The 22,391-nt window shown below is 43.2% G+C and overlaps 1 protein-coding gene across 1 annotated transcript; it reads right to left on the bottom strand.

Annotated features, from left to right (window-relative positions):
* Window positions 1–464: 464 nt before the first annotated feature.
* LOC123399447 (aspartyl protease family protein 2-like) lies at window positions 465–1,927 on the bottom strand. Its single transcript, XM_045093858.1, has one exon. The coding sequence runs from the start codon at window positions 1,898–1,900 to the stop codon at window positions 524–526; it is 1,377 nt and encodes a 458-aa protein (XP_044949793.1). The 5' UTR covers window positions 1,901–1,927; the 3' UTR covers window positions 465–523.
* Window positions 1,928–22,391: the final 20,464 nt, after the last annotated feature.

The following is a 22,391-nucleotide window of genomic DNA, read 5'->3' as shown; positions in this document are numbered from 1 at the left end:
TTAATCAAATTTCATATATAACATGTTAAAATCGGAGTTACGGTTTAAAAGATATGGATAATTTTTTTTAGATAAAATCTGGATTGATTAACTGAAAAGTTAAGGTTTTTTTATTAAAATACGTATGGGCGGGTTGATTACCTGAAACATTAGGGTGTTTTCGAAAAAATGCAAAAAAAACAATTCGTTTTCTGACTTAAATCCGGACTGCGGGTTGATTACCCGAAACATCAAGGGTTTTCTGTAAAATGCAAAAAACAATTCGTTTTTGACTTAAAAACGAACTGCGGGTTGAATACCGGAAAAACGAGGGGTGTTTTTGCAAAAAAGCCGGCAACATGCGGCAGAAGCACTGAGAACTTAATTGAGTTTGTCTTGTACTACCAAAACGTCATATATTTGACAACAAGGGAGTACAAGTTAGAAACCTCAGTGTAAGAACAAGATCAAACATCTTTCTTAACCTATTTTTATTTTCTTCAACAGTTGATGACTACAATTTCATCAAACAACAAAAGATCAATCAAATCTGATGACCAGCGTCTGCATGGCATGCATTCTCAGGGGCGAAATAGATCCTACCATTTCTAACGTCGTAGACAAAGCGCTTGTCCACTTGCTGCATCGCGCCGATGATGGTGATGTCGTAGCTCCGCACCACGGCGAGGCAGATGTCGTGCCCAACGGCGACGAACAGCCGTTGTGGCGGGAGCACGAGTCGCGCTTCTGTCTCCGCGAACTGCAACATCACCGTCGGCAGGTGCTGCCAGAGCTGCGACGTCGCACGGAAGCAGAGGTGGTACTGGCCGGACACGATTTGCAACCCGAGCGGCTTGAGGTGCCTCACCACGGCGTCCTTGAGCTTGTTGTAAGCGGGCATTATCATCACCATTGTCGGTGTCCCAGCATCGAAGGCGCATCCGCTGGTCCACTCTTGGCCGTGCACGTGACGCCTGAACAGCTCCTTGATATCATGCAGCGGCTTCCCGGCAACGCTGACGCCCGTGAGGGAGACGAAGTAGGCGCTGAAATCTCGGCCGGCCGTGGCGGCCATGTACATGATCTTGGTGCTCACCATGTGTTGGGTGTGAGGAACGTCGTCGCCGAACCGGAGGAAGCTGTGGTGGTCCGACGAGCCATGATTAGGGAGGCAGTATGAGAAGCGATGCACCTGCACGGCGCCATGCCTGTGTTGGCCGAGCGTCCAGATGAGCGACGGGGCCTGCCTTCCCAGGCCGAGTACGCCGGCGAGCACTCCATGGCTGTTGAAGTTGAAGCCGTTGCTGTTGTGCGTGCAGCCAATGACGACGCCAGTAACCTCCGTCTGCTGCTGGCCGGAGGCCGCAAAGGCCAAGGTCTCGTTGCTCAGGACGCCTCTTGCATCGGCGCTGCCGTCTAGTCGGATGCTATGAAACTTGCACGGGTCTTGAACTGTTCGCCGATGCCCACGAGGGGCCGGCAAGCAGAACGCGTTGTTGCCCGGCAAGCGGCGGAACGACGGCGACTTCGCGGGCTCGAAGGGCGGCGGCAGCTGTGTGAAAGGCTCTTGGACCGGCTTGCACTGCATCCACAGTAGGTTGGTGGTCATATCTAGCGCGAGGACGTACGTGCGCCGGCCAGCCCCCGTCCCAACGCTGGTGACGACGCTGTACATGCCACCAACTTGTGTGTGCATGGGCGGTCGAAGCGCGCTAGTGGCGTGCTCATTTAGGTGCACGAAGCCGTCGTCGTCGACATGGATGGTACGGTTCCAGCCGGGGCTGGGTACCAGCCGCAGGCTGAAGCCGCCGCCACCGGATCCTGGTGTGCCATCACCTAAGGCGACGACGGCGGCAGGGTGGAGGATCGCCGCAAGCACTAGAGGAAGGAGGAGAGCACGCGCGGCGACCTTCATGGACATTTCTGTTGCAGCAATGCTTGTTGGCGCTTGACAGCTTTTGTGTGGTTCGGTTTTCCGCAAACCTAGATTTTACGTCTTTGCATATTGGAAGGGGAGGGTTTGGCTGCATTTACTGCTACAAATGGAGAATCCATTTATGATATTTTGAGATACGCACAAATTAATCCATGCCATTCTTGAGTTAATGGTGCAAATCTGAAAGAGCGGTAGATAGTGGCAAAAAACACGACGTTTCTGCTTAGGCTGGTCAAAATGGGGAGGAACTTAGCAGTAACATCACACACTCCAATACAACTTTGCTTATGTGGCACATATTTAATGAAGAGAGAGGTGCTTGTGGTAACTAGCTAAGGCTGGTCACAATGGGGAGGAACTTAGCAGTAACATCACACACTTCAATACAATTTTGCTTGTGTGGCACATATTTAATGAAGAGAGAGATGCTTGTGGTAACTAGCTAAGTTACCGGAACATCACACACTACAACAAACAATGAGTCTATAGCCTAATAAATGCATTGTTGCATGACACTACATATATGTTACTCCCCATTGTGGAGGTAGGAACATAGTCTAGAAAAGTGTGTAGGTTCCTACCTTATGTTACTCCCCATTGTGACCAGCCTTAGGAGATACACACAAATTAATTCATGCCATTCTTGATTAATGGTGCAAATCGGAAAAAAGTGATAGATAGAGGAATAAGAAAAAAAGTTCAAAGTGTGCGACGCTAGTTGTTCCGTTCCCGAGCATCTCCAATGGCAGCGAAAAAATCTGCGCCCAATAAATTTTTTAGCGCGTCACTGTAGCAGTTCTGAAGCGCGGGGACCGGAGCATCTCCAACAGACACGCGCTAGTGCGGCGCCCAATCCAGTCCTATCCAGCGGTCCCATCTGCAGCCGCTCAGAGTTTGCTGCGCACGCAAGCCGGCGCACCAAATATGCTGCGCGCGATAGCGTTTTTAAGCGCGCGCCCAGAAATTTTTAGCGCGCGCAGCGTTTTGCAGCTTCTGCTGGAGCAGTCCGGCGCCCAAAAAACGAATCTTTTAGCGCGCGGAGCAGTTTTTGGACCCCTGTTGGAGATGCTCTTATGGAATGCCACGACCAATAGATGGATTTTTCTTTCAAACTTACTCATATAAATAAGGCATTAATAAGTGTGTTTATAAAGATGAAGGTGTGTTTATTTATACACGTGTCTTTGATTATATTGTATTAAAAAAATATGACTCCACATCTCCGCCTCGAAGCCCACAACCTAGAAAAGGCCATGCGCCACACTAGGTAGCCCAACAACGAGCAAATAGCCGATTAATTTTGCTGTGCTGAAGAAAGAATCATTTGGGCAACAAAGAAAAATCGATCAGCCTTGTAAACACGATCTCTATCTCTATTGATATCCTCTCTATCTCTATATCTCTATCTATCTCCATACATACATCATTGGTTGGACGATATTTCTTATAGATTCAAAATTCTTAATAAGGATGGAAGCGTATGCTTTATTATGATCGTTTTGGCTATGTAAAAATGATCTGATTTTTAATGATAAAAAATATTCTCCTTTACAGGTTATTTTTCCCTGTACGCAATCGTTGTGTACCTGGTCTGTACTTCACCGTACGGAATTCCAACCACTATTTAAAACGGTGTGCGCGTAGTTGCAGCGAGTGGCCATGGAGGTTTTTTCCTAACATGGGTGAGAACATAACCTTCGTATCGGCCCATCATCTCCTTCGACATAATTATAGTGACGGTCTTATTTGACTCTATTAGTGTCGATATGTCAGCTTTTTATCTTTTTTTAGACTGTTTGTGTTGGCTGTGTGCATCCTAGATATACAGAGGCCGGGTGATACTTATCAGGATTTGTATCCTCTTAATACTACGTTATGAGTTAAAAACGCCTTTTACCAAGAAAAAACTAATATATAATTAAAAAAACATCTATTGCTTCTGGTCGTCCGTCATCGAAATTGTCCTCAAAGTTCTACCCATCATTGCCACCTATAAGTGACAATGAATATTTCACAAAGAGGAATCTCGGTCTAGACTGGCCCACGTGGGAAACTCCTATACTCCGCCCTGTGCGCTAGGAGACAACATATATCGTCTGTTTGGGCCGGTCCATGTATGGAAGACCTGCTTTTCAAATTTCGTTTTTGTTTCTTGTTATTGTTTTTTCTACTTTAAATAATTTGGAAATTCGAACAAGTGTCAAATTGAAAAAAATAAGAATTTTGTAATAAAATGTTTAATAACTCATAAATGTTTGTGGAATCAGAAAATATTTGCAATTTTAAAACATTATTCAGAAAATGTTCCAAATTCTTTAAAAATCCTTGGGAAATAAAAAATGTTCATGAGGTTTTTAATTTAGTGATTATTTAAAAAATAAATGTTATTGAACAAAATTTACCAATTCAAAAGATGTTCATGAATTGAAAAATATCATTAAAATTCTAAAAATATTCATACATTTAAAAATGTTTTACTGATTCAAAAAATATTCGTTAATTGAAAAAATAGCATGCATTTCAAAATTGTTCATCAATATCGAAAATTATTCCACCAATTACCAGAAAATTGTTCGCTGATTCTAGAAATGTTCACCAATTCAAGAGAAATGTTCTAAAATTGTTTGAAAATAGTATAAAATTTTAAAGGATTACAAAATGTTAATTATTTTAGAAATTAACTCGTGAATTTGAAAAAAAATTAAAATTTTAAATATGTTCACGAGTTTAAAAAATATTCATTATTTTCAGAAAATGTTCCCGATTTCATGGGAATGAGAATGGTAGTGTATCTCAATGTTTACCAATAAAATGCAAAAATCCTCTTCTGAGCACAAGCTCAGCTGCTCCCGCTCACGAAAAAAAATACTAGAAAAATTCAAACAATTCTAAATATTTTTTGTGTGGTAGATAATTTCATGCGTGAGGTCCGCTCCAAATAACATCTTCTTTGGACATCTGATTAGCTCTTAGCAAAAAAGACAAATCGGGTCAGAATATTCGTGAATAATCAACCTTTTTCATAGACCCAGATTTTGTCTTCTTTGCTGAGAGCTGCTCGGATGTGCAAATAAGATGCAATTTGGAGCGGAGCTCACGCATGAAATTATCTACCACCCAAACAAATTGGATTTTTTTTGACTTTTTCTAGTATTTTTTTTGATTTTTTTATGAGGGGGTGCAGCTGAGCCCGGGTGCTGAAAAGCCCTACTCAATAAAATGTGCTTATTGTCGTTGAAGATTATGATTTTTTTTCTCCCGTTAAAACGCACGGGCCATTTTTCTATTAACTAAAAAAGACATAGGACGCGTGTAGCCGGTTGGTTCTGCTTTGCTGAAGAAAGAAAGGGATGAAAAACAGAGCAAAATCAGTCAGCTTTGTCTACACAATCTCTATCTTTCTCTATCTCTGCTACCTACAAAAACATAGGATCGCGAGGTTGGGGTGCCATTTGCAAATAATTGGGTGGCAGTTTTAGTGTTTTTGTGGATGACATTTTCGCAAATACTACAACATTTGCTTAATTTTAGTGCAGCCTTTCACCGATCGATTTGGACCGTGTGGCATGTGGGCGTTCACTCGGGACCGACAGAAGCCCTTTGCTGCCACCTGCTAACAGTAAAATGTGTCTTTGCCTTCTGTCCTGTTGAAAAGCTGACGGCAAAGTGCTCCCCTGACGGCAAATTACCTCATTTCTGTAGTGGTTGTTTGCGAGGTAACATTACCGAAGACATATGGTTCCCTCTTATGTATCATGTCTTAAATCATGTTTTCATCCACCTCTCCCTCGCATTGTTTCACTTCATGAATCTTCCGCCTCGAACTTTTAGAGATAAAAGAAATTATGTCTCAATCCCCTTCACCTCCTATCTTATTAGATTCCATTTTTTTACCTCGCCTGGTCCTTCCCTCTACCTCACCCCATCTCACCCATGGTGCCAACATCCCCTGGTCAAACCCTATATCTTCCCTCATGTCGTTTCTTCTTTGTTGCAGCACGGTAGATCAGGCGGCTAGGGTTGTATAGGTAGCGAGCCAAGGAGGCGTCGGAATCGAAGCGATGCCTTGATTTCCAAGGTGAGAATCTCATATTTTATGCCTCTCCCTCCCCTTCTTTGGTGATTATGGTTTTAAGATTTTTGGAATAATGATCTCCTTACCCTTTTTTCATGAATATGCATTGTTGTGTACCATTATAGGGACAATTATATTTTTGCCATTAATTGGAACCCACTATCCAAATTTGCCCCTAATTCTGAGTATGTATAAATTTGCCCCTCTTTCGTTAAATGTTGTTATAGAAATGCCCTTCTATATATTTTACGTCTGATCAAAGGCCTTTGACCGTTAAGTGCACATATAGAAAAATCTAATAGTCAAAGGCCTTTGATCGGACGGAAAATGTACGGAAGGGCATTTCTATAACTGCACTTAACGGAATAGGGGTAAATCTGAACACATTTTGGAATTAGGGAAAAAATGTGAGTAGATGGTTCAGAGTTAGATGCTGAAATATAAATGACCCATCATTATATTGATAGGTAGGGACACGGCCGGAGCTTGAAATTTTGTGAAACATGGACGATAAGTCTAAACATCTAATTCGGACATAAAAAACCGAGTGTTCCGATATACAATACTACTCCCTCCGTCTCAAAATAAGTGTCTTAAGTTTAGTACAACTTTGTACTAGAGCTAGTATAAAGTTGAGACAGTTATTTTGGGACAGAGGGAGTATATGATAGTACGTATATGGGTGGGTGACAGTTTTTTTAACCGCGATTGACCATCAAATCCTGTCACGCCCCTGCGCGGAAGTGACGCCCCAGGAGCAGTACTGCCCAGAAGGAGCCGATTCTCCAAGATAGAATGCATGGCAGTGGCGGCTCCCTTTCCTTAGCTTCATGGAGCACCCGCCGCATACTGATTATGCCAGGGAGAGGAGGAGGCACACTCAAATCGCACTAAGATCGTGATCTATCAGTCAATCAATCAGTGTTGTCGCTGCAACAACCACCACTACTGCGTCAAGTCAGCGACCAAACAAAGCCTCATGGCAATCAAATCACATTAGGAACGGATCTCCGCCGTTACTGATATGTCTCTAACGTATCTATAATTTTTGATTGTTCCATGCTATTATATTATCTGTTTTGTATGTTATATATATATTTATAAGCTATTTTATATTATTTTGAGGACTAACTTATCAATCTAGAGCTATTAGGAAGGAAACTCAACACCTTTGAAGATTATGGTAAGATAAAAACATGAATAGCACAATAGACACCTATTTATATCAAGTCCATAAGGCGAGCAAACCTCCAAGAATCTCTCTTCCTCCTGCTTGTCTACTTCCTCATCCTCCCTGTCTCCTCCTACTCAAATTCAAGCATCAAAGTTGGAAACTAAAAAGAAGACAGTAGAGAAGATGTCACCATGAGAACCAAATCAACCAAGAATATCTCCTCCCCCTGCTGGTCTCCTTCCTCCTCATATGTGGCTCCTCTCCTCATGTTAGCCAAAACAACAAATCAAAGCATGAAAGTTAGAAACTAAACAAAGACACCAAGAGAACCAGATCGAACCTGCGCCCCTGCAAGGCTGCACCCCATGGCCAGCGTCTGTTTAAATCCAACGAACTGCATGTTGTGGAACGTTGCATGGGAAATTAAAATTTCCTACGCACACGAAGACCTATCATGGTGATGTTCATCTACGATAGGAGATTCAGATCTACTTACCCTTGTAGATCGCTCAAAGTGCGTTATATCGACTAGAGGGGGGTGAATAGGAGATTTTTAGAATTTCATCACTGAGGAAATTCCTTTTGAGGAAATTCCTCATGATGACTAACTTACAGCGGAAACAGTAAAGGATCAGAAGTGCAAAGTTTCACAACAACAGTTTTTCAGAGTGAAGAATGTGAAAACAGATTGCACAGTGAGCAGGCACGCAGAATACAGATGAGAAATAACTAACGTGAAGAATTTGGGGTTGAGGAAATTCGGAGAAACTCTTCAGCAAATTCTTCAAACAGTCACAGTGAAAGTCATCAACACATAATACGGGAAAGTAAAGAGTTGAGGAATTAGAACCCGTTTCTCAGTGAAGACAGTCGTTGATGACCCAGTTCCAACTGCTGTGACAGTTGTACATCTGGTTTGGAGCGGCTTGGTATTGAAACCAAAAGACACCCAGTCCCGGGACACACAGTCCCTACCGTATTCTCCTTGAGCTAAAGACACACAGTCCTCGCCCAACACTCGTGGTAAGTCTTCAGGGCAGACTTCCAAACCCTCACAGACTTGGTCACCCGGCGATCCACAATTGACTGCTGGAAAGCTCTAGACCATGACGCCTAACCGTATGGAGGATGCACAGTCCTCAAAGGTAAAAGGCTTCAGTCCCACACAGGAACAACTTCTTCAGTGATGCTCAATCACTAGGTTTGGTTTGTGGTTTCGGTGGGTGGTGTATTTCCTCACTGATGATTTACTCTCGAAGGCTCTGAGGAATTTGGGTTGCTCTTATCACAAGTGTCAGTTTCTAACGGAGCAGCCAACCAGCTAGTGGTTGTGGGGGGTGGCTATTTATAGCCTGGGAGCATCCCGACATGATTTGACACTAATGCCCTTAAATAATATGACCGTTGGAGCGGATAAGACCAGTGACTTGGCGTGGCTATCAAAACGGTCGGAACCCTCAATTGTGAGAGTCCTCATGTCACTCATATTCCTCACTTGAGGCTTTTGGTAGGATTAGGCTTGGGTTGAGCATCATGAGGAAATTCATTCCATAGTGTAACTTTGACCCCTTTAACAGTACGGTGTTCCTATTACTCGAATGCGAAGAACGTAAAACAGAAAGTGTAAATCTTCATGCTTCAATTCTTCAGAGTGATTTTCTTCAGGAACCACCAGACTTCTCAATATCAGTATCTTCATGAGGAGTATCAATTTCATCGCAGATTCTTCGCGATTCATTTCTTCAGCTTCAGACCAATTTCTTCAACTGAAGACATATATTTTTAGGGGTTGATATTCTTCAAATATCTCAAACTCCTCAATGACTTATAGATCCTGAGTACACTCACAAACACATTAGACACTTAACCTATAAGTCTTCAATCACCAAAATCACTAAGGGACACTAGATGCACTTACAATCTCCCCCTTTTTGGTGGTTGATGACAATTAGGTTAAGTCTTCAACAGGGATCAAAAATATGAAGTGTAAATACTCATTTTGAGGAATTTGAAATCAAGATTCAGAGAGACTCCCCCTGAAGATGTGCATATCTTGAGGATTTTTCTTTTTACAGCAAATGCACATTGATGATTTATATCATGGAGATCTCCCCCCGAGTCTTGTAAATCATGCATACATATAATATATCATATGAAGAAAATGAAAATGCATGACGAGAGATGGTATCTGACGAATTCCAGCATGCGTGCATTAAAACTTGAGGAATAAGCATGCGAAGAAAAACGTTCAAAAGTGTTAGAGTACCATTGGGCTTAAGTTACAACTCATTACATAAAAACTTCAGAAGAGCCAAGAGTTTGTAACTTAAATATAGTTCATAAGCCCCAAAAATATCCCGTTTGAAGACTAACTCTCAAGTTTATCCCCCTTTGTCATCAAGTGACAAAAAGGGACAAACTGAGGACTAACGCCCGTGAAGACTTCACTCCTTGGTGGTTGAGGAAGAGCCGTGATGCTTCTTGGGGGTAGTCTTCTTCCTTGGACCGGTAGCAGTGTCGAGCTGTTCTTCATCAGATTCAGCAGTGCGGAATGAAGAAAAGGAGCTGTCTTCAAGGTCTGGCACTGGAATAGGCCTGAACTTCTTCTTGGGAGTCCACGACCATTCAAAGTCTCGCTCAAAATCCATTTCCTCAAGCTCAGTATGAGTCTTCAGATGTGCAAGTGTAGCCCAGGTGCGATCAAAAACCTCATGCAAATAGTGATGGTTGAGCTTCACAGAGTTCTGTGTTTCAGTGAGGGTTTTCACAATGGCGCCAAACTGGCGTTTGACCCACTTGTGATTGCGATCCACCTTCTGGTGAAGACTGAGGAGGAGCTCTCTTGTATTCATCACGCGAGGAGGAACGAGGCTTGCCGGACGAGTCTCGGTATCATCCCATGAGGAATAAGCTTCTGGCTCTCTGAACTGGCCATCAAGGGGCCTACTGCCTTCTTCAATCACAGATTTTCCTTTGCCTTCAATGGACTCGAAAGTCTTCTTGTTGACCCGGATAGGAGGCATATACCCAACATGGTTTTGGCACTCAGCGAGAAAGTTGATACATGTCCTTGTCCTGATGAATCTCATGATCCATGGGGCATATATCTTGTGATCAAAAGGACACATAGCATTGTCGGCCAAAGTCCTCAAGAAGAAATCATGGATGTTGATAGGAATACCATGAATGTTGTTGAAGAGGATATTCTTCATGAGGCCTATAACATCTTCTTCATCGTCATGGCCTTTGATTGGCGCGAGCACACTGCAGAGGATTCTGTAGACAGACCTGGGTGTGTACTTGAGTTCGTGGACGAGGAAGGTTGTTCTCGGAGATTTTTCTTCAGCCAAAGGCTTCATGAGGACTTCCATCATTCCATTTGGCAGCTCACGCTCACCATAAAGCTTCACAGCCTCATCTGAGGGAATTGGTACGGGCAGTTCTCTGAGGAGTTCAGTAGCAGGAGCCTTGTAGTGAGTGTTTTGGGTCATCCAATCAAACACCCATGTGTTAATGTCTTCAGGATTGCCAGATATGTGAAGAGTGGCATAGAAATGAAGAATTAACTCGCTGTTCCAGTCAGATATGTCGGAGCACATTGGGAGTAAACCTGCATCATGAAGGACACTGAGGACTGGCTCCAGGCACGGTATTGCTTCAAGCTCAACATGAGGGATATGCCTGTGTTGGAATATCTTGTTTGATCCACAGAGCACAGAGGCATAGTAGTTCATTTGAGTCCTAGTCCAGAACTTCAGATGCCTCATTTGAGGCTTGTCATAGGGGTTCTTTCCGATGAAGTACATGCGTTCTTCAAAGAAATTTTCCTTTTGAAACTTTGGACGCTTGGAGAACGGCTGACGCTGAACTGGCTGAAGATTTTGCTGAGGAATAGGAGGGGAGACAACAATAGCAGTCTCTGGGTTGAGCACAACGAATGCATTGTCTTGGGCAGGTGCATTCTCTTCAGCATGTTCCCCAGGGTGAGGAATTTCAGCAGCTGGTACTTCAGGCTGAGGAGATGGTGCTTGCTGGGCGTCAGGCTGAGGAGATGGTGCTTATTGGGTGTCAGGCTGAGGAGATGGCTCTGGCTGTGTTTCAGGCTGAGGAATTTCTGCTTCTTTCTCAGTTGGAGGAGTTGGATCAGCCTGTTCCTCATCTTGAGGATTCTGCTCAAAGTGTTGAATTTCATCAGCTTGAGGATTTTCAGTTTGTTCTTCCTTAGCTGGCTTGGTGACAGAGGCAGTTTCATCAGCTGGTGCAGCTGATGCTTGAACATTTTTTGTTTGAGGATTGAAAGGTTGAGGACTGTCGTCTATCTATATTTCCTCATCAGTGTGTTTCTCAGAGGCGACATCTTTCATTTCCTCATCTGCCTTTTTCGCTGGATCATCAATGATGATCATTTCATAGGAAGGAGTGATATTCAGTGGCACAGGGTCCAGAGGAATAGTTTCTTCAAGTGCTTTGAGGCACTTGGCCTCTATTTTTTCTTCTGCTGAGGAGGGCTTTCTTTTCTTGGCTTCCTTCTCAGCAGCCCTCGTTTTCTTCACGTCTGATGCAGACGGAGTCATCTTCTTCACCATTGAAGCTTTTGGTGAAGGGGTTTTCTTGACAGATTCTTCACCTGGTATTGAGGAACCAGCTGGAACAGAGTCATCAGCTTGCTTTGGCGAAGCAACTGGGTCAGGGGCAGTCTCATCAGCTGCAGCAAATTTATCCGCTGGAGTTTCCATGATAATTTCTTCAATAGCCGGTTCATCAACAGGGCGCCCTTGGTGTACTTCCTCAGCTTGAGGAGTTTCTCATCATGAGGAGATTCATCTACTGGCTCCTCAATCAAGGGCTGAGGATTTGGTGCTGGGGGTGCGGCCTTTTTGTTGTAGTCATCAACAGCACTAGTGGCCAGCTTGATGAAATTGCTCTTGAGGCTTTTGCGATCTGACAACTTGAAGTACTTGTGATTCAATTTCTTTAGCTCTGCCTGTGTTGACACCAGTGCATCAGGAGTTAATTTGAGGAGATTGTGCTTGAGGAATTTCTCCTTTGTAATCTTTGCAACTTTGGCCTGCCTGGCCTGCTGTTCTTTCCACTGGGCTTCATTTATGAAAGTGGCCACCATGTGGCTGATGCCAAGGGGAAGTTTCAAATCATCAATAGGAGTGTTTGGGTCCTCATACCAGATGTTGATGTAGTCAAGGAGGACCTTGGGGTCCATGGCCAAAGGAATGTCACTGCCTGATGCTTGAGCTACTCTTTCCTGCTTGTTTCTGATGATGGCTTGCAGGGTTTGATCATCATATTCATCACTATCATCTGATGCAGATGGGACGGTGATGATTTTGCTGGGGCTTGGCAGAGTTGCATGTTTAGCAGTTACCAAAGTCTTCGCAGGAGGTGGTGAAGACTTTGTCTCCGAGCTGGTTGCAGCTGGGAGTGAGGAGCTGGAGCTGGCGGTCGTAGGCTTCATGACCTGCTTCTGTACTGGTTTCTCTTGAGGCTTTGGAGGTGGAGCTGAGGATTTTGGGACTGAGGAGATTGGTACTGAGGGCTTTGATGCAGATGGTTTTGGTGTTGAAGGTTTTGATGCTGAGGGTTTTGTGACTGAAGCCTGAGCAGACTTCTCTTGAGGCTTTTGAGCCCTTGGCTTTGACGGCACAGAGTGTGGTTGAGGAATTGTTGAACCAGAGGTCTCAGCGACAGAGGAAGTAGCAGCAACTGAGGCAGCAGCTGAGGATTCATTGAATTTCCTCACTGCAGCTTCTACCTGCTTCTTGAACTTAGCCAGATGCTTTTCCTTCTCATCTGGATAGTCATCAATGGTCTTGAGGCTTGAGGGATGTGCTACTTGATGATCCTCAAGTGGGGCCCGTCTGCTGGGGGCTTCAGAGCGAATTTCTTCGCATACTTGGCAGTCACAAACCTGTATTCCTTCCATTCCTTCGCCCATCGGCGTTCAATCTTCTGCAGCCGTATCTTCCTCTTGGCCATTTTCTCATTTTCATCAGGCGTGCAATAGTCCAAGTAAATATCCTCAGGGATATCCAGAGCTGTGTTTTGCTCAAGTTTCTTTCATCCTCCATTTTCTTCAGTTGAGGATTTTGCTGATGAGTTTGAACTCTTGAGGATTCTGATGAGCCTTGAAGAGTTTCTTCCAGAAATGCTGCAAATGAGTTAATGTGATGAGAACCAAGAGATTCATCAGCTGACATGTGTGTACCTGTGAACAGAGTATAGTTGCGAGGAATTTGGAGAGGTCATATGCGTTCTCAGATTTGAGGAAAATGAAAAAGTTTGACAGTTTGAGGAATATTACCAGTGGTTGAGGAATTTGCCTAAGCATACTGTTCTTGGGTTCCAGAGTTGTACATATCCGAAAATTCGCACAATTGAGGAATCTCGTGAAAATCTTAGATGCTTAGCATAGTTCATCAATGATGTGGTGATAGGCAGTGTTTGAGGAATCAAGTGCTTATCGTTTCTTGAGGAAAAACAGATTTCACATAGAAGATGTAAAATTTTAGATCTAACTTTCTGTAAAAATGGGATTTATTTAGCCTGGAAGGTGCGCACGAAGAACACAGAAAGGTGTGTGTGGAGAAGCTCTTCGGTCACGTTTCAAATGAACCCTAACTCGGCGACAGAGGACGTCTACAGCGGCGGCGGACGTAGATGGTCCGACTCCGGCGTGGTTCCGGCGACGGAGAAGTTGAGGCAGTGAAGCTCTTCCTCACCGGCGATGAGACTACCAGCGATGGCGCTAGGGTTCGGTGGTGTATGTTGTGGCAGGAGAGCGATGGAGCAAAGAAAAGTATGCCGAGGGGGATAAGGACATATTTATAGCCAAAAGTTACTGTTGGCGCGAAAATTTCGGACCAAACCGCCCCTGCCTCTACGTCTCTGTAGGACACGTGTAGCTCCCGAATAGTGTGGTGGATATAGTGGAGATCGTGGTTATTCGATCGTGGGAAGTGGGGTTCAGTTACTGTGTATTAAAGAAACAATTTTTTGAAGATTTGAGGATTTTTGTCACAAAATCATCAGCTGACACGGACGCAGTGAGGATTTTGAACAAAGTTTGAAGTAGAACGCATATGAAAAATTGAATAGACTGGATGAGTATAGCATAGAGGGAATGTAAGGTCCGACCACATTCACTTAGCAAAAATATCAACTTGAAGAAATAGCAATAAGTGAATGTTGTTGAGGACTTGAAATCACAGTCTATCTAGTCAAATAAAAGTCATCAAGTGTTTCTGAAGATTTTGTGATAAATCATCACACTCAAGAACAATTGTTTTGAAGAAAAACACATTTTGAGGAAATTGATCATTTGAAGAAAATCAACTTGAGGAATTTCACATTGGGCGGTGGCGTGACCCACCATATAAGAATGTTGATTACAGACGCCACGTACAATTGTCGTAGGGCCCTGAGAATCAATTTCTTCGTTAATTTCTTCACATTCAGAGTGACATTCTTCATCAGTTGAAGAAAATCGATTCATCATGCACATCTAAGTCATCAACTTTGCATAAGTGTTAGGATGTGTGCATGTTTTTACAAAACATTTGAAGATTCTAAGATATTTAGCTCACACCGCAACTTGCAAAACCTTTTCTCATCCAAGGGCTTAGTGAAGATATCTACCAGTTGATCATCAGTCTTCACATGGTCGATGATGATATTGCCCTTGAGGACATGGTCCCAAAGAAAATGATGATGAATCTGGATGTGCTTGGTCTTCGAGTGTTGTACTGGGTTGTATGCAATCTTGATAGCACTCTCATTGTCACAGTAGAGAGGCACATTCTTCATGTTGATGCCGCAGTCCTTGAGGGTTTGCTTCATCCATAGCAATTGAGCATAGCAAGAACCAGCAGCAATGTATTCAGCTTCGGCAGTGGAGAGTGATACGCAGTTCTGCTTCTTTGAGGACCAGCAAACTAGTGATCTTCCGAGGAAATGGCATGTGCCAGAAGTTGACTTGCGATGCACACGGTCACCAGCATAGTCTGAGTCAGAATACCCTACCAGATGAAGATTGGAGCCCTTGGGATACCATAATCTTAGTGTTGGTGTGTGAGCTAAGTATCGAAGTATATGTTTCACAGCCTTATGGTGTGATTCCTTCGGTTTTGCTTGAAAACGTGCACACATGCAAACACTAAGCATTATGTCTGGCCTAGATGCACATAGATACAATAAAGAGCCAATCATAGAACGATATACCTGCTGATCGAAATCTTTACCATTTTCATCAGTGCCGAGGTGGTCGTTGGTAGGCATTGGAGTCTTGGCACCTTTGCATTCGTGCCTGTCGAATTTCCTCAGAACATCCTTGAGGTATTTCTCCTGTGATATGAAGATTCCATTGCTTTGTTGACGAATTTGAAGACCTAATAAGAATTTCAGCTCCCCCATCATGGACATCTGATATTCTTCACTCATCATGTAAGCAAATTCATCACTGTATCGTTTGTCAGTACAGCCAAATATGATATCATCGACATATATTTGACACACAAATAGCTCATTATCATAGGATTTAGTGAAAAGAGTTGGATCGAGTGAACCAGGTTTGAAGCCTTTCTTCATAAGGAATTCCTTCAATGTATCATACCATGCCCGAGGGGCTTGCTTGAGACCATAAAGAGCCTTTTTGAGTCTGAAGACTTTGTCTGGATTCTTTGGATCCTCAAAACCTGGGGGCTGAGCAACATATACTTCTTCCTCAAGCTTACCATTGAGGAATGCACTTTTCACATCCATTTGATATAAGATGATGTTATGATGATTAGCATAAGCAAGTAGTATTCGAATAGCTTCAAGTCTAGCAACAGGTGCAAAAGTTTCATCGAAATCTATTCCTTCAACCTCGGTGTAACCTTGGGCTACAAGTCATGCCTTGTTCCTCACCACTTGACTGTCCTCATCTTGCTTGTTTCGAAAAATCCACTTGGTGCCGATGATATTGTGCTTGGTCGTTTGACGAGCTCCCATACGTCATTCAGCTTGAATTGAAGAAGTTCGTCTTGCATAGCTTGGATCCACTCCGGTTCCAGAAAAGCCTCAGCAACTTTTGAGGGTTCTGTGATGGATACAAAGGAAAAGTGCCCACAAAAGTTAACTAAGTGTGAAGCTTTTGAGCGAGTGAGAGGACCTGGCGCGTTGATGTCGTTGAGGATTTTGTCAAGTTCTACTTCGTTTGCAATCCTTGGATGAGCTGGTTGAGGATTTTGTCTGGGCTGAGGAAGTGGTGTTGGTGCAATTTCCTCAGGAGCATCTTCTTGATTTTTATCAGTGATGGGGATCGTTTCTTCACCAATTTCCTCAGTGGGTACAATGTCTTCAGTAGGCTTGAGCTTTATTGCTTCCTCAGGAGACAGCTTATCTGGATTAGAAGGCAATTGCTCTCTTTGCGAGCCATTAGTTTCATCGAACCGCACATCTACAGTCTCAACAACTTTGTTGTGATAGTTGTTGAAGTGTGTGAGTCCTTTCCATAACCGAGCATAAAACCTTCATGTGCTTTAGGTGCAAATTTTGAGCTATAGTGAGGATCTCTAATCCAGGATTTTGCACCGAAGACTTTGAAATAACTTACATTGGGTTTCTTGTCAGTAAGGAGTTCATATGAGGTTTTCTTGAGGAATTTGTGAAGATATACCCTGTTGATGATATGGCATGCAGTGTTGATTGCTTCAGGCCAAAAGCGACGAGGAGTCTGATATTCTTCAAGCATAGTTCTCCCCATTTCAACCAGAGTCTTGTTCTTCCTTCCGACGACACCATTCTGCTGAGGAGTATAAGGAGCAGATAATTCGTGAGTAATACCAAGTTCATCAAGATAATCATCAAGATCAGTGTTTTTGAACTCGGTTCCATTATCACTCCTGATATGTTTGATCTTGATGCCAAAGTTCGTCGAGGCCCTTGAAGAAAATCATTTGAAGATTTCCTGCACTTCAGTTTTATACACTATGATATGCAGCCAAGTATACCTGGAATAATCATCAACTATGACGAAGCCATATAAAGATGTTGCATTGGTTAGTGTGGCATAGTGAGTAGGTCCAAATAGATCCATATGAAGCAATTCGAATGGACGTGTAGTGGTCATGATAGTCTTCGAGGGATGCTTGGATCTGGTCATTTTCCCAGATTCACAAGCATCGCAGAGATGATCCTTGAGGAATTTGACTGATTCGATGCCGATGACATGCTTCTTCTTCGCGAGCGTGTGCAAATTCCTCATGCCTGCATGACCTAGTCTTCGGTGCCACAACCATCCTTCTGAGGTTTTTGCTAGTAAGCAAGTGGCTGGTTGAGGACCTGTAGAGAAATCAACAATGTACAAATCCCCTCTTCTTACACCTTCGAAGACTTTGGATCTGTCAGATTCCATAATGACTACACATCTATATCTACCAAAGATAACAATCATATCAAGATCACAAAGCATCGAGACTGACATGAGGTTAAAACCAAGGGATTCAACAAGCATCACTTTGTCCATATGCCTATCCTTGGAAATAGCCACTTTGCCAAGTCCCAATACCTTGCTTTTACCTTTGTCAGCATATGTGATTTGCTTTAGAGGTGATGGAGTTAGTGGCATATTCATCAGTAAGCTTTTATCACCAGTCATGTGATGTGTGCAACCACTATCAAGAACCCACTCAGTATTCTTGGGTTTGTCATCCTGCAGATGAATTAGTACAGCTTACCATCTCATATGCTTCAGATTTGAAGAATATGATACTAATTTCATCAGATCAGTAATTTCATCATAACAGAACTGTAAGGATGTGTGAAATATTTCTATTTCATCGATCATTAGCTTGCGTCCTATCAAGCATTTCCTCAGGTCTCCAGCAAATTCTTCAGATGATGATTTTCATCTGGAGACCTGTCCTGCAGAAGTGATTAGTTCGATTTCTTCACCACCCACATCTGAAGGGGTGGCAAAGCATTCATCATCCTGCGAGCACCATATGAGAAAGGTGGCATTGAAGCCAATGCACTTCTCTTAACAGTAGGGGGATTAAAGTACTCATATGAATATGCAGAGAACTGATTTGAGGATTTATGAACATAATAATTTGAGGAGTAACGCTCATATTCATATTCCTTGTAGTTTCCCTGCATGTTAGATGCATTAGCACGGGTACGAGCGTAGTTTTGACCAGATGAGGATTTTGATCCTCTTGAAGACTTTGGTCCTCGAGAGGAATTTGATCTGGGGTTCAGATTCTTCAGTGGTGGTGTCATGAGGACATTCACCTGAAGATTTTCAAGACAACTTTTGGGAACCCAGATTTTCCTCACAGGAGGGCCATTCCTGCAGTTAGTTCCAACATATCGAGCAAATACTTCACCAGATTGATTTTTGAACAATTTATAGTTGGAGTCAAATGACTCATCTGAGGAATAGGATAATTCACATGAAAAACCAGTTAGATTAGATGGATCAAAAGGAGGCCCAGTAGCAGCAACCCATGAGGTTTTGGGATACTGCTCGGGTTTCCAATAAGATCCATCAGCATTTAATTTCCTCTCAAAGGCAATTCCTTCTTTCCTCGGGTTCCTGTTCAAGATCTGCTTTTTGAGCACATCACAAAGGGTTTGATGTCCTTTGAGGTTTTGTACATGCCAGTCACGTACAATTCCTTCAACCCTGCATTTTCATCAGTAACATTTGTGTTTTCCTCAAGTGAGGAAATAGACACAGCAGGTGCAGTTGAAGAATTTGTAGCAATAGTAGCATTTGATGATTCTGGTGAGGAATTAGCAGTTTCACGTTCAATGCATTTAAGACATGGAGGAATGAATTCAACTTGATCAGCGCTGATCTGTTGAGCTAGTAATGAATCATTTTCCATACGAAGATCATCATGAGACATCCTCAGTTTCTCAAGATCAAGCTTCCTTTGAAGAAATTCATAGGAAAGCTTCTCATGATCAGTGAGGAGTGTATCATAACGATCCTGAAGATTATCGAATCTAGACTGAAGACTTTTCACATCTTCAGTGAGGATTTGGGTAAGATTCATTTCATCATTCATACATAATCTGATCACAAATCCACAATTCATCGGATCTCGACAAACACACCGCCAAAGAGGATTACATAGGATAGATCTCCATGAAGATCATGGAGAACTTTGTATTGATGATCCAAGAGAGTGAAGAAGCCATCTAGCTACTAACTACGAACCCATAGGTCTGAAGTAGACTACTCACGAGTCATTGGAGAGGCAATGATGTTGATGTACAAGCCCTCCAGCTCCAAAGTCCCCTCCGACGGGGCACCGGGAAGGGTCTCCAGATGAGATCTCGCGGAAACGGAAGCTTGCGGCGGCGGAAAAGTGGTTTTGTGGACGCCCTTATTTTTTCTGGGATTTTTGGGAATATATAGGCCAAAGAGCTAGGGCAGGGGAGCTCCAGGGGGGCCACAAGCCTGGTAGCCGCGGGCCCCCCTGGCCGCGGCTACAGGGCTTGTGGGCTCCCTCTGGGCCTCCTGCCTTGGCCCTCAAGTCCCCCGATCTTCTTCTGTTCTGGAAAAATTCATTTTGGGGATTTTATTCCGTTTGGACTCCGTTCCAAAATCAGATCTGAAAAAAGTCAAAAACACAGAAAAAACAAGAACTGGCACTTGACACTGAATTAATAAGTTAGTCCGAAAAAAGATATAAAAGGCATATAAAACATTCAAAGTTGACAAGATAACAGCATGAAACCATCAAAAATTATAGATACGTTTGAGATGTATCATGGTGGTTGTGAGACAAAAAGGAGGAGATGGTCACACTCACTCGGCGTATCAATAGGCTATGGAGATGCCCATTAATAGATATCAATGTGAATGAGTAGGGATTGCCATACAAGAGATGCACTAGAGCTATAAGTATGTGAAAGCTCAAGAGGAAAACTAGTGGGTGTGCATCCAACTTGCTTGCTCACGAAGACCTAGGGCAATTTTGAGAAAGCCCATCATTGGAATATACAAGCCAAGTTATAAAACGAAGATTCCCACTAGCATATGGCAGTGACAAAGCAAGAAGCTCTCAAACATGAAGAACATGGTGCTAACATGGAGCACAAGTGTGGAAAAAGATAGTAGCATTGTCCCTTCTCTCTTTTTCTCTCATTTCCCTTTTTTATTTGGGCTCTTAGGCCTCTCTTTTTTATTTTATTTTCTCCTTTTTTGGGGCTCTTTCGCCTCTTTTTTTTATTTCCTCACATGGGACAATGCTCTAATAATGATGATCATCACACTTTTTAGTTACTCAAAGCTCAAAGATCACAATGATGATGACTCCATAGGAAATGCCTCCGGCAGTGTACCGGGATGTGCAACGATCTAGTATGATCATGCAATGGCAATATGAGAGTGATGGCACAAGTCATGAGACGGAACGGTGGGAGTTGCATGGCAATATATCTCGGAATGGCTATGAAAATGCCATAGTAGGTAGGTATGGTGGCTGTTCTGAGGAAGGAATTTGGTGGGTTTGTGCACCGGCGAGAATTGCGCGGCACTAGAGAGGCTAGCAATGGTGGAAGGTGAAAGTGCATCTATACCATGGGCTCACATTAGTCATGAAGAACTCACATACTTGTTGCGGAAGTTTTTATTAGTAATCGAAACAAAGTGCTAAATACACTACAGGAATCAGCTTCTTTGCCGTCTGCCATCACAGACGGCAAAGACAATATCCCGGACGGCAAAGACAATATCACAGACGGCAAAGATTCTTACAGCCGGCAAAATTTCTGCGTCAGCCTACGACGGCATAGGACCTTCTTTGCCGTCTGCCCCCCAAAGCGGACGGCAAAGCTCTTTGCCGTCAGCTTTCCTTAGGAGGAGTCGGCAAAGTGCTCGAGACGGCAGCCGACAGGCGTTGCCTCCGTTAGGGGTTAACGGAGGCTTTGTCGTCTGCCTCCCCGTCCATCTTTGCCGTGTGCCTCCCCATCCATCTTTGCCGTCTGCCTTCTCTTCCCCTCCCCTCCCCCTCCATCTTTGCCGTCTGCCTCCCCGTCCATCTTTGCCGTCTGCCAGCTCCTCCTCTCCCCCCTCTCTCCACTCTTTGCCGTCTGCCTCCTCCTCCCCCTCCCCTGTTCCCTCTTCTTTGCCGTCTGCCCACCCTGGAGGCTGACGGCAAAGAGACTACATAGACACACCAGAATGCACAACTGGGTGCCATGTGGCACCTTTGCCGTCTGCCAGCTGATGGCACAGGTCTTTGCCATCAGCTGACAGACAGCAAAGAGACCATATAGTTCCTTTTTTTGTTTTATATTATTTCACATCGCATATATATAAATATATATTTGACATCACAGTTATATAATTCACCACACATATATGATATACAGTTCACCACACATATACTTGCCAACACATATATATAATTCACCACACATATATGATTCACCAATGTACATCCCCATATATCCAAAGAATCAACATACCAAGTATTGCACTGTTTATCCATATATAAATATACATATAGTTCGACATTGTTCATCAACTCAAATGAAAACTAGATGATATGCATATAAAGTTCATCCATCGACATTGTTCAACTCCATGAATGCCAACTTCCATGCATGTAGTATATCCAATCTGCAAAAATGTGAATAAGAAAGTTAGAAGAAGAACAAAATATGATGTTTTTCAGCTAATTATGTCATTTTTAGCGGAAAACAAGCTAAGTATATGTGTGGTGAACTATATATCATTTGTTGGAGCTAAATTACCTAATTATGTCTTTTTTGAGCTAAATGGGCTAATTACGTCATTTTAGAGGAAAATAAGCTAAGTACATAATATTCATGAGCTAACCAAGGTTCTTATGCCATTTTGAGCTTATTATGGCATTTCGGAGCTAAATGGGCTAATTATGTCATTGTTGGGTTAACTAAAGCAAGGATAATATGAAAGAGGAGAAGAAAGAGGAGGAGGAGGAGAAGAAGAAGAAATCAAGAAGAAGGAGGAGGAGGAGCAGAAGGAGGAGGAGGAGAAGGATAGAAGGTCCTTGGCCTTCTCCTCCTCCTCCTCCTCCTCCTCCTCCTTCTCCTTCTTCTTCTTCTCTTCTTCTTCTTCTTCTTTCTTTTCATTTTGCCTATTTCTTCTCCTCATCTCCTCTTGTTGGAGATAAATTACCTAATTATGTCTTTTTTGAGCTAAATGGGCTAATTATCCCATTTTGGAGGAAAAC

Source organism: Hordeum vulgare, chromosome 5H (genome assembly GCF_904849725.1).
Source record: "Hordeum vulgare subsp. vulgare chromosome 5H, MorexV3_pseudomolecules_assembly, whole genome shotgun sequence".
Taxonomy (NCBI): domain Eukaryota; kingdom Viridiplantae; phylum Streptophyta; class Magnoliopsida; order Poales; family Poaceae; genus Hordeum; species Hordeum vulgare.
This window is presented reverse-complemented; position numbering and strand designations above follow the sequence as displayed.